The 15,503-nt window shown below is 36.9% G+C and overlaps 1 protein-coding gene across 3 annotated transcripts in view; it reads left to right on the forward strand.

The window, feature by feature from the left end:
* The first annotated feature begins 351 nt into the window (after positions 1-351).
* LOC129872276 (3beta-hydroxysteroid-dehydrogenase/decarboxylase-like) overlaps positions 352-15,503 on the forward strand; it is a 44,663-nt gene continuing 29,511 nt past the window's right edge. The window contains exons 1-9 of one of the 3 annotated variants that reach the window (XM_055947198.1): positions 352-711; positions 796-1,035; positions 2,518-2,607; positions 2,861-2,994; positions 3,082-3,252; positions 3,456-3,581; positions 4,848-4,927; positions 14,210-14,408; positions 14,979-15,084. In XM_055947198.1, coding sequence (XP_055803173.1) covers positions 801-1,035; positions 2,518-2,607; positions 2,861-2,994; positions 3,082-3,252; positions 3,456-3,581; positions 4,848-4,927; positions 14,210-14,408; positions 14,979-15,084 — 1,141 coding nt within the window. In that variant the 5' untranslated portion in view covers positions 352-711; positions 796-800. The remainder of the gene's footprint in view (positions 712-795; positions 1,036-2,517; positions 2,608-2,860; positions 2,995-3,081; positions 3,253-3,455; positions 3,582-4,847; positions 4,928-14,209; positions 14,409-14,978; positions 15,085-15,503) is intronic. The other 2 variants (XM_055947199.1, XM_055947200.1) reach the window with 2 other exon arrangements.

The raw sequence follows: 15,503 nt of genomic DNA on the forward strand, positions 1-15,503 counted from the left end.
CAAAAAGATTTAGACCAACAAGGAGAAGGCCATAATAGTAGCAGTTCTCATTGTACAGAAATACCATAATATTTATTTCACTAATTAAATTTGTTTGTAAAAACTTTATAATGAGTTTTCGTTAATTTTATTTTTTTGTGAGGTCCATATTTATATGATATAAAAAAATAATTTATTTTATTATGTCAATTTTTTTAAAGATAAATTTAATTGAGTCGTTTTATTAATACAAAATAAATTTTTATAATTTTGCTAAATAACCTCTCAAGGTTGAGTGAGTGAACGTTTGATATATTAACTCCAAATTTTACCGTAATAGCAACACTCGCGAGCAATTTAATAAAGTAATTTGAAGCATCACTTGTGAATTTTTTTTGTTTTTGTTGGGCTTGCTATTTGGGGAATGAAATCCCGCAGATTATTTTGCATATATTTTTTTCTTAAAGGACGACAAAATTTAAATATTAAATGATCGCATTTGTGCAAATCTGCCAAAATTTATTCCTTGCTCATCATCACAAATCACAAATCACAAATCACAAATTAGAATATTTCTTTATTCCTCTGACATCTCTTCATCTTCAAGCCCCAAATTTGTGGTAGAAACCCTAGTAAACTCTGGGATTTAGTGCAGATTATGAGATTGAAGTCATTCAAAGTGTTCCCTCTTTGTCTGTAGCTGCTACAATTTGAAGTACGAAGACACCGAAGGTATGTATGTGGCTGCATTGCCTCCTACTTATATTCCGAGCTGCATGAGTCTTTTATAGTTACATAACTGATTGATTGGAGTAGTAGGAATGGCTGATGTGCAAGAGAGATGGTGTGTCGTGACTGGAGGAAGAGGATTCGCTGCTCGGCATTTGGTGGAAATGCTGATCCGATACGAAATGTTTCATGTTAGAATTGCAGATTTAGGTCCAGCCATTAAGCTGGAGCCTGATGAGGAGGAAGGCACTGTTGGAAAAGCTATGCGATCAGGCCGTGCTAAGTATGTATCCATGGATCTTCGTGACAAGTCTCAAGTACTCAAAGGTCTTTCCGTCTCTTAATATTTTACTCAAACGTTTTGTTTTGATAAATGTGGTGTCCTGATCAGCTTGTGTGAACCTCCACTAATTCCATGGGTACATGCTACCCTCAACAACACAGAGATAGATGAGAAGAAATCATCTGGTATTTTTGTCTCCGCTAAGGTCTTACTCCACTGATATTTAGAACCTCTAGTTCTAAAAGCTCCTATTATTGAGTATTAGAATGAGATAAGCCAAAACAGAACTAAATACACATACAGTATATAAATCACCTACCCATTTAGTTTGGGATTGAAATGTAGTGGTAGTTGTTATTGTTGGTTTTTTATTTTGTCTTAAAAAAATCTTTAATTAGCTTATCTGTGATGTTCTTTTGGTTTATCCATTGTATAAAATGTAAGAGATATAGACGTCAAAGCTTTGCCATAGTAGATCCTAGTGTTAGCAGGTCTATCTGCTTCCAGTAATGCATGATTTTGGTGTAAGAGAAGACTGAATCAAATCTTCTGTTCAGCACATTTGTCTTTATCATAGAACATGAGTGGTTGTCCATATTGATTATAAACAGATGTAAGTTAAGGTAGTGAGAAAACTATTTTTTGTATACCAGGTTCCTGAGAAAATGAGCTGCTTATTTATTATCGACTGGCATTTGGTCCTGTTTTCAGCTTTTTGGCTAGAAGAGTAAAATATGTGGAACTTCCATATGTACATCAAATATATGCTATTCCTTGCCCATATTGATTCAATTAGAGTAACATATGCCAATTAATGTTTCCCTGTAAATTTAATTTAGTATCTATATTGGCAATTTTTGATAGTTAAAGTGTAACTTCTATTTATAGAACCAACGTAAATTTTAGCGATACATCTGTTTGCTTTGATGGGTAAAATGTATCTTTTATTTATAGAACCAGCATAAATGTCAGCAATACATTTGTAGATTCCATGTAGTGCTAACATTTGTTTTTAAATGTCTATGCTTAGCAATAGAATACAAATTTATTAGAGAGCCATTGAATTTGCTGATCTCGATAACTTGGTCTCTAGCTGAAAATTGAAAAATGTAGTTTATCAAGGGGTAAGGTCTGCGTAAACCCTACCCTCCCCAGACCCCACTTGTGGGATCCCACTGGGTATGTTGTTTTTGTTGTTGTTGTAGTTTATCAAGGGTATGAGTTTTGAAGGAGGAAGTAGTTTCAAAAAAAAAAAAGGTTTTGAAGGATGTTGGCAGTGCTTCCAATTATGGTTTGTGATCCCTTATACACCTTTAAATGACATTCCATGTACTTTTAACCATAGTATGAAAGAAAATATGTGAATTTCCACATTTGAGACTGTTACAAATAAAATTAGCCTGGTATCATGCATGTTGCCAAATTATGACACCAATTGTCCAAGACCATCTTCTTTGGGTTAAAATATTCAAAATAGCTTTTGTTAAGTTATGTAGTGTCATAAATCTTCAATTGATGACTTGCAGCGTGTGAAGGAGCCGAGGTTGTCTTCCACATGGCTGCTCCAGATTCATCCGTCAACAACCACCAGCTTCATCATTCTGTTAATGTGCTAGGTATTGTTCACAATTAGGGAAAGCTTTCATTGTCAGAAATTTGACTTAATGTGTTTTTCTTGTTTTTCCGAGGGTCTCCCGGAAACAGCCGTCCTACCTTGGTAGGAGTAAGGTTTGCGTACAATTTACCCTCCCCATACCCCACGTTGTGGGATTTCACTGGGTTGTTGTTGTTGTTGTGTTTTTCTTGTTTGGCTTCCTGTTTCCTGTATGAGAGTTTTACTCTCCTCTTTTCTGTTGAACAAATATAAAGGAACCAAGAATATCATTGATGCTTGTGTTGAGCTAAAAGTGAAGAGACTTATTTATACCAGCTCCCCCAGTGTGGTGTTTGATGGAGTTCATGGTATTATCAATGGAGATGAATCATTACCATATCCTTCTAAGGTATAGAGTCTGTTTCCTGTTTATCATCCAAATGAATCTTTGTCAGATTTGTGTATAAACATACTTTGCTACTGATAATGTTTTCAGCATAATGATTCCTATTCTGCAACTAAAGCTGAAGGAGAGGCACTAGTTATCAAGTCAAATGATACTAAAGGGCTCCTGACCTGCTGCATTAGACCTAGCAGTATTTTTGGCCCTGGCGACAGGTTGTTGGTTCCATCACTAGTTGCAGCTGCAAGGGCTGGGAAATCTAAGGTGATTATATAATAGGTCAAATTTAATGTTCAGTAGTTTGATTAGAAAATGTGTCGTGAGGAACTTTCTACTAGTACTATTGATTTTTTTGTTTGTCCAAATTATTTGTAATGGTGAAAGAGTGATGGATTTTAAATGTCTTCAATTCTCTATCCACTATTTGAATGATTTTTGACAACTTGTTTGATTCTTAATTGTTCCAGTTCATTATTGGTGATGGCAACAACATGTATGATTTCACATACGTAGAAAATGTCGCACATGCTCATGTATGTGCCGAACGAGCTCTTGCATCAGGGGGTGCAGTTGCAGATAAAGCGTCTGGCCAGGTAAGATCTCAAATTTTATTAATTTCTATGTTCTGCATAAGCTTCTGCTATGATCTCATGCTTTGCCATATGCTTTCAATCTTATGTATCCTATGAGGTTCTGACTTTTCAAAAATGTTAATCGGTGCATGTCAGATCCTCCAAAAGTGATGCATTTTTGGAGTCCATAGCAATCATATGTTTTGACTTGTGAAGTTGTAGCCAACGTATGGAAGTAACCAGGATTATGCAATATAATAGAAATTCTTGGGTTGCACCAATAGAAAAAAAAGCAGAAAGTTTTTGAATTACTGTTGGAGTACCATTAATTTTTGTACTTGCCCTCATTGCGACACGTGTTTAATGTCACAATAATATTAAGATGAATATTATATCTGGAACCAACAAAAGTTGAGCCATCAATCTTTGGTTTTTGTTGAAAGATCTCAAATCAAGGTTTAGCAAATGTTTATACTGCATCTTACAACTCCATAGGCTTGGTGAAGCTCATTACTTTCCTTTAGGTCCATATAGTTTCTGGGTTTCTTTTTTGCTTAATATCTATCTTATTTATTGGCGTTTTCCACTAAGAACTAAGTGCTTAGGTCATTTAACTATTTAAGGGTCATTGGCTATTGTGTGGTAATATATAAGTTATACTTCTTTGGTAGGCAGAGTCCTCAGAGGTTTCCTCATCATCTCACTTAATAATGTTCTTTGCTTCTCTGACAATGCATTTAAAGAGTACAGACTTAACACATTACTGGTTATGTGGAACTATTATAAAACTTTATTGGGTAACACAGATTATGCCGGTCGTTGTAGCTGACAACACTTGAGCATCTATTATTATCTAACTTACAGTTTCAGAGATCAAATAAGCGACCTTGCTTGTAGTTATTTTCTTTAGCTATTTAGGGAGCTTCTATACTTGGTTTAAGTCATAATATTTGCCTTTACCCTCCTCGCTGTTACAATCATACAGTAAACGATCAAATAAGAGCGCCTTTGTTGTCTTCCTTTTCTCTAGCAAGTTTGGGAACTTCCACCTTAGAGTTGGTCATAATTTTCTTACTCCCTTCCCTGTGTTATTATGGTTAACACCTCTTTGTGAGGTAAGGTTAGATATGAAAATGGTCATATTGTCCATGTAGGCTTATGAGTAAATATTGTTTTCTTATATTATCAAATTTCCTCTGAGAGGAGCATATTAGGAGTTCTTTTGCTCTTTTTTCAATGTTAGCTTTGTCGAATTATAAAGCCTTGATAAAACATTGCTGTCGGCAGGCGTATTTTGTCACAAATATGGAGCCAATGAAGTTTTGGGAGTTTGTTGCACTTATTCTTGAAGGTTTTGGCTACGAAAGGTATTCTTATTTTATGGCTCTGGCTTTGCCAGAAAATTTTCCCTACACAATTCTTGTCTCTATCTGTTTTCTCTGGATCTTTTTGTGGTCTTATTATGAAAAGCACTCTAAAGCTTGTTCTAGTATAATTCCTACTTTGCAGATGTCTGGAGTTTTATCCTATGTTGCATGGATCCTTCATTTGTCTTGACATACCAGTGTCTAAACTAACGGATCTGATAAGGGTGTGGGTACTTCGTATGATGTCTTCAAAATATACTGAAAATTAGCAAAATAAATCGATGCACCCGTATAAGATACTTCCATGCAACGTACCGAGTACTTACCTGTAAACAAGTCCGAGAAACATTTTACCTGCTTTATATTTTTTGTGATTTGGAGATCAGTTTTACAAAAAAGACTTCACGTAAATTACATCAACAGTGGAGAAGGCATCCATCACGTAGAACTAGGGAGAAACATTATTTCTGAAAAGCTTTTAAGTTCTTGCTGTTCATGTGCTGTAGCTTTCACGAAATTAAGTAATCACAGAAACCACTTGCTGGAACCTATTGAAGCCTAGTTTTGATTGTTTAACTTATAGAGCAGAACCTCTGTTATGCTTAAAGTTCTGTCTTACTGGGTGTCTGGGCCATAGTAGAGGGGTTCCACAAATTATGGTGGTATATTTAGTTTTGATTATGACCACCAAGTAGGAGGCATCTTAATTTTGTTCATCGGAAGAAATTAGAATGTCAGTTTTAATATATGGTTTGCGATTTTTGGTGTCACTGCTGATAACAAAAAGTAGATACTAAATTGTTAAATGGTCTATTTCTGGGGGAAAACGTTTTCTTCTAGGTACTTACCTTGACAAAGAAATATAACCTGCATAATCTGATATGTAAGCTAATTGAAAAAAATTAACCTGTCGAACACAAATTTAAAAAAAAGACTATTTTGTGTGAAAGGTCCAAGTTCTGAAACAGTAAAAGGCATGCCCATAGCCCAATGTATCATCATAAAACATGCCTATTCCTACTTTTTCCTTGCATAAAAATAGATATATCAATTTTAGATTAATCACAAAACATTTGAGAAAACAAAATCATCTTACTAATAAAGGAAAGTATAGAAGAACAATACAAAACCGAGAAGAAGGGGACTTCACCAATGTTTTCGTGCTAACCTCCAAAATCCAAATCCAATCCATTTCCCCCTATCCATGATCTATTTGCTTGCTTTGCATTGCAAATCTAGAATGCTTTATCCAGTAATACAAGGAAGATATCACTTAGCAAACTTAATCCAGATGCGATGAATCCGAGCCTACTTGCACGCATCTCAATCATTGAAAGAAGTCAACAACAAAATACCAGTGTATTCCCACAGAGTGAGGTCTAGGGAGGATAGAATGTACACAAACCTTAGGTCTAGGGAGGATAGAGTGTACACAAACCTTACCTCTACCTTAGAGGTGAAGTAGAGAGGTTGTTTTCGATAGATCCTCGGCGTAGGACAAAAACAAATGACGTAATGGAAGTAAAAAAAAATAGGTAGTAGCAAAACAAAGATAGTAGCAGAACAAAACTACAACTAAAAAAATACTATCATCGAACTTCACGAAACAACAACATATATCAACAAAAATCAAAGAACAAGAAACTACAAGCACAACACTATGACTACTAGTAAGGGCACCAGGACAATGCAATCCTACCTACTATCATGGACTCACTCCTACCTACTAACCTTCTAACTTAATTCGCGTCCTCCACACCTTCCTATCTGAGGTCATTTCCTCGGTAAATCGCAACTGCGCCATGTCCTATCTAATCACCTCTCCCCAATACTTTTTCAGTCTACCTCTACTTCTCCTGACACCATCCATAACCAACCTCTCACACCTCCGCATTGGAGCATCCGTGCATCTTCTCATCACATGCCCGAATCATCTCAACCTCACTTTCTGCATCTTGTCTTTCACCGAAGTCACTCCCATCTTGTCTCAAATATCCTCATTTTTAATCCCATCTTTCCTCGTAAACCCACACATCCATCGCAACATCTTCATCTCTGCCACCTTCATCTTCTCAATGTGAGAGTTCTTGATTGGCCAACACTTCGCTCCATACAACATAGCTGGTCTAACACCCACTCCGTAGGACTTGCATCTAAGTTTAGGTGGCACATTTTTATCACTCAAGACTCCGGATGCGAGCCTCCATTTCATCCACTCTGCACCAATATAGTGAGGGACATCCTTGTCTATCTCTCCATCTCCCTGGATAATAGACCCAAGATACTTGAAACTACTTCTCTTTTGGATGACATGTGTATCAAGACTTCCACGTCAGTATCATGCGTCACCTCATTGAACTTGCTCTCCAAGTATTCAGTCTTGAGCCTGCTCAACCTAAACCCTTTAGACTCCAAAGTGTACTCCAAACTTCCAACTTAGTATTAACTCCTTCGTGAGTGTCTTCAATCAAAACTACGTTATCCGCAAATAACATGCACCATGACACCTCAGCTTGAATAGCTACATCAATACATCCATCACCAAGCAAATAAAAATGAGCTAAGGGTTGATCCCTAGGGCAACCCATCAATACATGAAAGTGCTCCAAGTCTCCTTACTAGGGATTATTGAAAGAAATAACCTAACCATTTTCTTCTTTGCTATGTTAGAATAAGAATAGGTATATACAATCCTACTTAGAATAGTAATAGTAATAGGAATAGTAATAGAAATAAAAATAGTAAATAATATCCTACTTGGTAAAGGATTGTATTGTAGTGTCTACAAATATGGTCTCTGTGTAATAATATAAAGACACAATTCAATAATATTCTTCTCTAATATTTCTCACATGGTATTAGAGCGAGGTTAAAAACGGGTATTCATGTTAATTGGTTCAATTCTAGCCGCAACCTATTTGACAGTAATGAAGATTATTGTTGGAGAAATTTTTCAAAGTGGTTCTCTCTGTTGAGACATAGATTAGGGGAGATTATGCAGAGGAGATGCAACCTATTGAAGATTATGTGAGGAAGATGGAACAAATTTATTTTGTCAGAAATTCAGGCAAAGGGGGAGATTCGTTGGGTATTTGTCCTGAGTTTCTTTTCATAATTGGGTTTTCCTTTTCCTAAAGGAGAACACAAAGCCTCCATATTTGGCTAGTCCTTTTTCTTGTAGGATAAAGTTTATGACTCTATAAATACAAGCTCATTTCTCCAAACTTGGTAACATTCACAATGTAGTCCTAGGGGCTTTGAGAGTTTTGTGTAGGGGAGAATTCGTGAGACACAAGTGTTACGTTAACACTTGTGTGTACTTTTTATTTCGAGTGAATTGTGTGAGGTTATTTCTCTCGATATTTTGTACTCTCATATTTATATGGTGAATTTATAACTGATAAAGTTGCTGTCATGTGACCAGGAGGTCACGGGTTCAAGCCTTAAAAACAGCCTTTGGCAGAAATGCAAGGTAAGGCTACGTACTATAGACCCTTGTGGTCGGGCCCTTCTCCAGACCCTGTGCATAGTGGGAGCCTAGTGAACCAGGCTTACCCTTTTTATATTTATATAGTGAGTTGTTTATCTCCTCTTGTAGACGTAGGTCAGTTGACTGAACCATGTTAAATGTTTGTCTCTTTTGGTATATTTCTCGTTAGTCTTCTTACTCATGGTTTTTTGAGGTTTTCTTCGCTAGCTTCCGCATGACACCTAATTCTTTCGGTTCTAACAAGTTGTATCAAAGCTTCTACGATCTTGGTAGAAAATCAAAAAAAGCTTTCGCTGCCGGTGGACGGTTTTGACCCATATATGTTGCCCATCTGACCATTGGTTATATTAACAAAAGTAAGGCCAATGATCTATGAATGAACCCCATATTCAAGGGAAGAAAACTGTCAAATAGGTCACAGTGCATCTTTTTGGTGGTTACTTTCTAATATTCAATTTCATAGCACCGTGCCATCTTTTCAGTGACTACTTTCTTTGTTTGTGTAGGGTTGTGTCATCATTTCAATCCTACCCATATAATTTCTCTTTCTCAGTAGGGTTGTGCCATCATTCCGACCCTACTTATACAATTTTATTTCTCAGATTGTAACCACTTTCAACCATCAAATCTAATACTCCATCACATGAATATGTTCTGATCAAATTTTTTTGTGACTTTCTCATTTAATGTCGACGCGTCTATTGATTCCAAGACGATCCATATATTTTATACTAGATTTTGAGCACTTTTCAACGACCACTGCACTGTGAAGAAGTCTACATGGAGCAAGCACCTAGTTTTGTTGCTCAGGGGGAGTTTAGTAGCCTTGTATGTCGATTATGCATGTCACTTTGTGGACTGGAACAATCTTCTCAATCTTGTTTTGGAAAGTTCAGCACAGTAATTCAGGAGTTTGGCATGACTCATAGTGGAGCTGATCATTATGTGGTTTGTCGACATTCTGCATCAAATGCAGTATTTTACATTGAGATTGACTGTCAATTTTGTGTAGTCGAGTGATCAACTTGCAAATATCTTAACCAAGTCCCTCACCAGTACTCATATTAATTACATTTATAACAAGCTAGGTACATATGACTTGTATACACTAGCTTGAGGGGGAGTGTTAGAATAAGAATATGTATATACAATCCTACTTAAAATAGGAATAAAAATATGAATAGTAATAAAAATAGAAATAGTAAATAGTATCCTACTTTGTAAAGGATTGTATTGTAGTGTCTATAAATAGGGTCTCTGTGTAATAATATAGAGACACAATTCAATAATATTTTTCTCCAATATTTCTCACACTAGGATTTGAATTCTGATCTCCTATAGTCTTCCCCTACTTTATTGACTGCTGGGTCACACCTTGGATGTTGGCTAAGGGCTTAAGGGTCTGAAAAGTAGTATGTGAGTTGGTGACATACAATATAGAATATAAATCAGAGAAGGTGAAATGGTGTTGGCAAAATCAAATATAAAATGTCCTAAGAGGGCATTGTTGAATGAATCAACTTACGTTTGATTTCTTGTAACACAAGCTAATCGGAACAATAGAACTAATAATAGATTAAATAGAGACCACATTCTTGAGGTAGTTTTGAACTCATCTTTTTTTGCTAACACACCTCGACTAATTCCATGCGATACCTGCTATCTCTCACCAGCACAGGTACTGGGTAACTCTATCCACCAAGACTTGAACACATTGGAAAAACTCACGTAGTGTTTTTTGTTTCCGCTTGGATCTGACTTGAGACCTCATGGTTCTCAACCTACTTCATTGACCGTTAGGCCACACCCTTTAGTGCAATTTTGAACTCATTTAAAACTCTTTTGGAGAGCTAATTATGGGTGAAACCCATGTTCAACCCTTTTTGTAATACTATTCACCCAAATTGTTGAACTATGGGGGATCTTTACACAAATAACTGGTCAGATTCAATGTTTATTTTTCCTAGACGGTATACATAGATTATACATGGATGGTTGTACACATATTATATATGTATTATACATATATTATACATGTAACGACTATTATTTGTTTAAGCGGTGGGGGAACAACTATTTAGATTAATTCTTCAAATATGGGTGGTTTTGGTGACTTTGGTTGAGATTGCCTCGTCTAAGTGATTGTTAATTGCTTTGGTTGTAAACTATATGAATGAGATGATCTAAAGAAGCCTGTGCTTCCACGTACAAAATTAAGGTTAAGTAGTGAATCATTTTTTCCATTTATGTTCCACAAGTAGAACTATCCACATAAACAATCAACTAGCAAAACTATCCATGTATAAGGTAAAATCTGATTTTGGCTGTAAGATTATGTATTTGTGCATAGGCATGTATCTTAGTGCAAGAGGTGGCTCGCTATGGTGGATGTTGTACATTGTCCTTGGCCAATCTGGGAGGGATCGATATCTTAGGTGCTGTTTGGTTAGTGTTTTAAGAGGGTTATGTAAATTCTCAAAAAAAAGAGAGTTAATCTATGTAAAAAAATCAACACAATGTCGTACATTGTTTGATTGGTGATTTTAGTAGAGTTAATCTTTGTGATTTTAGCATAGCATATGTAGTGTTTGGTTAGATTTTTTAAATATTTTTTATAAACAGTACCCACATAAGCTAATGAGGGAACTTATCTATTATTTTAACCTGGTAGAATATTGAATAAGAATATGTGTACTAAATAATACATGGATTAGAACATTAAATGACAAAATAAACTATACCTTGTTTATTATTTTGTAACATATCAAACTAAACATCCAACAAGAGATAATCCCTACATCACAGTCCTTGCATTGCTATTACATGCATTACTAATCTCTGCATTTCTAAACCAAACGACTCCTTAGTATTTCCTTCTTTTGCTTCATGCATCTGATGAAGACGTACTTCTTGGTGCGAAGTGAGGAATAGTGTGTTTAACTTGGTTTCTTAATGTGTAATTTAGTTTTGTTCTTTCACTTATGTTGTCTAGATGGTTGAGCTGGTTGTAGCTTTGAGATTAGTTATCAATCATTATCATCTCTATTTTGTGTTAGGACCAAGTGGCATTGTGTGATTTGACTCTAAGGGGGTGCTTGGATTGGCTATTTTAAGTGACTTATAAGTTAAAAGTCAAAAACCATAAGTTGGGAACACCCAACTTTTGGCTTTTTGGCTTTTTTTGTTTGATTGTACTTTTTCAGCTTTAAAAAAGTGCCTTTTGTGTTACCCAAACATTTCCAAAACTAAAAAAGAGCTTAAAAGCGAAAAGTCCCAAAAGATAAGCCAATCCAAACACCCATTAAATCCAGAGTTGCTTATGAAAATGATGAAGATATATGTAACGTATTAAGTTAAATGGGTTTTGACAGGTTCAGATTTGCTAAGACAGCTGCTTTTGAATGCTTATATTCCGAGTTTGGAGAAAAAGGTGGGGATAAGAGATTGTATAGGCACCAAAGCGAGAGAGAGAAAAGCTCACGACTTGGATCTAGTAAAGTGCATCAAGGACGAGGAAGGTGAAGTGTTAGTGGATGAGACCTCTATCAAGCAAAGGTTACAAGCTTACTTCCACATAATCTTAAATGAAAAAGGATACAGAGACATTGTACTAGGTGATTTGGCACACTCTCATAGTCCTCAAGACTTTAGGTACTGCAAGTGTTTTAGGGTTGAGGAGGTTCGTTCTATTAGCAAGACAAGGAAGGGGAGAGCGATCGGGCCCGATGAGATTCCGGTGGACTTTTGGAAGAGCATTGATAAGATAGGTTTGGAGTGGTTGACTAGGTTGTTTGATGTTATTTTGAAGATAGCTAAGATGTTCGATGAATGGAGGTGGAGTACTATGGTCCCATTGTACAAGAACAAGGGTGATATCCAAAACTGTAATAATTACGGGGTATCAAATTACTAAGCCACACTATAAAGATATGAGAGAGAGTGGTGGAGTTGAGGGTGAGGAGAGGAGTGTCTATCTCAGAGAATCAGTTCGGATTCATGCCGGGGCGGTTGACTACTGAAGCAATCTATCTTATGCGGAGACTGGTGGAGAAATTTAGAGAAAGAAAAAGGGATCTTCATATGGTGTTTATTGATCTTGAAAGGGCTTATGACAAAATTTTGAAGGATCTTCTCTGGAGGTGCCTAGAGGCTAAAGGTGTTCCGATGGTGTATATTTGAGCGATAAAAAACATGTACGATGAAGCCAAGACTCAGGTTAGGACGGTGGGAGGTGACTCTAAGCATTTTTATGTTGAGATGGGACTACATCAGGGATCTATACTAAGTCCTTTTCTTTTTGCCTTGGTGATGAATAAGCTGGCACAGTCTATTCAGCAGGAGGTTCCATAGTGTATGCTATTTGCGAACGACATAGTTTTGATTGATGAGACTCGGGACAGAGTTAATGATAGATTGGAGGTTTGGATACAAACTCTGGAGTCCAAAGGATTTAGATTGAGAAGGACTAAAACTGAATACTTGGAGTGCAAATTCAGTGGTACGATGGATGAAGAGAGCATGAAAGTGAGGCTTGCCACTCAACCTATCCCCAAGACAGAAAGCTGTAAATATCTTGGATCCATCATCCAGAGCAGTGGGGACATCGACGAGAATGTCACGTATTGCATTGGGACAACGTGGATGAAATGGAGGCTTGCCTCTGGAGTCCTGTGTGATAAGAAGGTACCACTTAAACTTAAAGGTAAGTTCTACAGAATGGTGGTTAGACCGGTGTTGTTATACGGAGTAGAGTGCTGGCCAGTAAAGAACTCTCATGTTCAGAATATGTATGTTGCGGAGATGAGGATGCTGAGATGGATGTGTGGACACACTAGGAGTGATAAAATTAGGAATGAGGTAATTAGGGAGAAGGTGGGAGTGGCCTGTGTGGCAGACAAGATGAGAGAAGCGAGACTGAGATGGTTTGGGTATGTGCAGAGGAGGGGTGTCGACGCCCCAGTTAGGAGGTGTGAGCAGTTGGATTTGGGGGTTATGCGGAGGGGTAGGGGTAGACCGAAAAAATATTGGGAAAGGTGGTTAGACAACATATGACGCTACTCCATATCATCAAGGACATGACCTTAGATAGAAATGAGTGGAGGTCGCAGATTAGGATAAAAGGCTAGTAGGGATAGAGTGGTGTCTTGCCTTGTGTCGGTTTAGGGTTGGTCGTAGGTCTAGGCATGCCATTATAGTTGTGTTTTTATTGCCTTTAATTATCTCTTTACTTTGCTATCGTTATTGTTCTTGTCATGTAAAATTTGCTTCACTTTTCATTGTTTTTGCCATTATGCTATGTATATTGTTTTTCTCTCTTACTTGGGGCTGTGATTTTTGAGCCTAGGGTCTTTCGGAAACAACCTCTCTATCTCCATGAGGTAGTGGTAAGGTCTACATGCATTCTACCCTCCCCAGATCCCACTTGTGGGATTTCAGTGGGTATGTTGTTGTTTTCTATTTGGTCAGATTACTCAACATTTGTCAGCATGTTTGTATATGAGAGAGAGAGAGACTGTTTTTTCTTGGTTATCTGTTACCTATAAAACCAACTCACAGTAATTCCTAGCCAACTGAAGCTGTCTATGATGCCATTGACATTTGCAGATACAATTGAATAACAGACCTGATTTATCTTGTGAATTCATGAAAAGGAACTATGGCTTCTCTGTTATTTCTAGGCAGTTTTTGTTTGCTTCACACTCTAGTAGATACCATTGGTCTTTTCTGCTTTTCGTTTACCTCATTTCTTGCGATGTATATTATGTTTATTTCTGATTGTTCATAGTATGCAGGCCAAGAATTAAAATTCCTGCTTCTGTTATGATGCCAATTGCACATTTGGTGGAGTTTACTTATAAGCTGTTGGCGGCATATGGAATGAAGGTTCCACAGTTGACCCCATCAAGAATCAGACTCCTATCTCGTAGCAGAACATTTAGTTGTTCGAAAGCAAATGATCGCCTTGGCTACACACCAATTGTCCCACTTCAGGTTCCCGTACTTTCCTTGAAATTGATCTATTGGGTCTGGTAATTCCACATCTAAACCATAGTTCCCGCACTTTCCTTGAATTTGATCTATTGGGTTTGGTAATTCCACATATAAACCATAAATGCCATGCTGTATCTGTCTCTCACTCTCTGAAGTGATAGGGGTTGTTTGGTATGGGGAATGGGATAAACATAGTGATCCCTCCAAACGACCCCTTAATGTATTCTACTCATAATCTTCTGCATTGAATAGTCCTTATTAACTTCTTAATGGATGCTTTCAATTCTTATGTGGTCAGTGTTTTCAGCTAAACCATATTCTTGGACTTTTGGTGCTCTGAGTTTGAACTATCAATAGATATTTATTGCTTCACAGATGCATCAGTCTGAACTTCCACTATGAAAGGAATTATGGAATTAGATTATATTTATACCTGGATTTTAAGTGTAAGAATTTTGTTGTAGGCCCTCGTTTGATGACATCACTATATATGATTATTCATTTTCCCACAGTTTCTTGGGCTTTTGTTCTAATTATGTACCCAGTGCTGATGTGATTCTAATTCTTTAGGATGGCCTAAGGAGGACAATTGAATCATATCCGCATTTGAGAGCTGAACAGCGGCCAAAAAAGGAAGGCCCTTCTAAAGCTTCCCTGTTTCTCGGAAGTGGGAGAGGTATGCATTTGACCTCTTTCTCATAACTTGAGCTTCTTTTCTCCCCCATCTGAAATTTATCAATTATTTTACTTGTCTGATGGATTATTTAATTCTATAGCCAATGTATTGCATCTATATATGGGATCCCGCATAGGATAGGCCTTCCAAAATTTATTACATAGTATTTTTGAGAAAATAGCCAAATGCACCCCCCACCCTCCTCCAACCTATCAGCCAATTCTCAATCGATGTTTTGTAACCCTTAAATGCTGACCTGTCCAAGAAGGTGAATATACCTTCTGTAGGCGTAAGGGACAAAAAGACATAAAATGGCGTAAATTGAATTAAATAGTCCATGTGTCGGTCTCCAATTGGAGATTATATAATTAAATCAATGTTTTTAATTTTTTTCCCCCCTTTTCTGATATCACAAAATT

This window comes from Solanum dulcamara, chromosome 11 (genome assembly GCF_947179165.1).
Source record: "Solanum dulcamara chromosome 11, daSolDulc1.2, whole genome shotgun sequence".
NCBI lineage: Eukaryota > Viridiplantae > Streptophyta > Magnoliopsida > Solanales > Solanaceae > Solanum > Solanum dulcamara.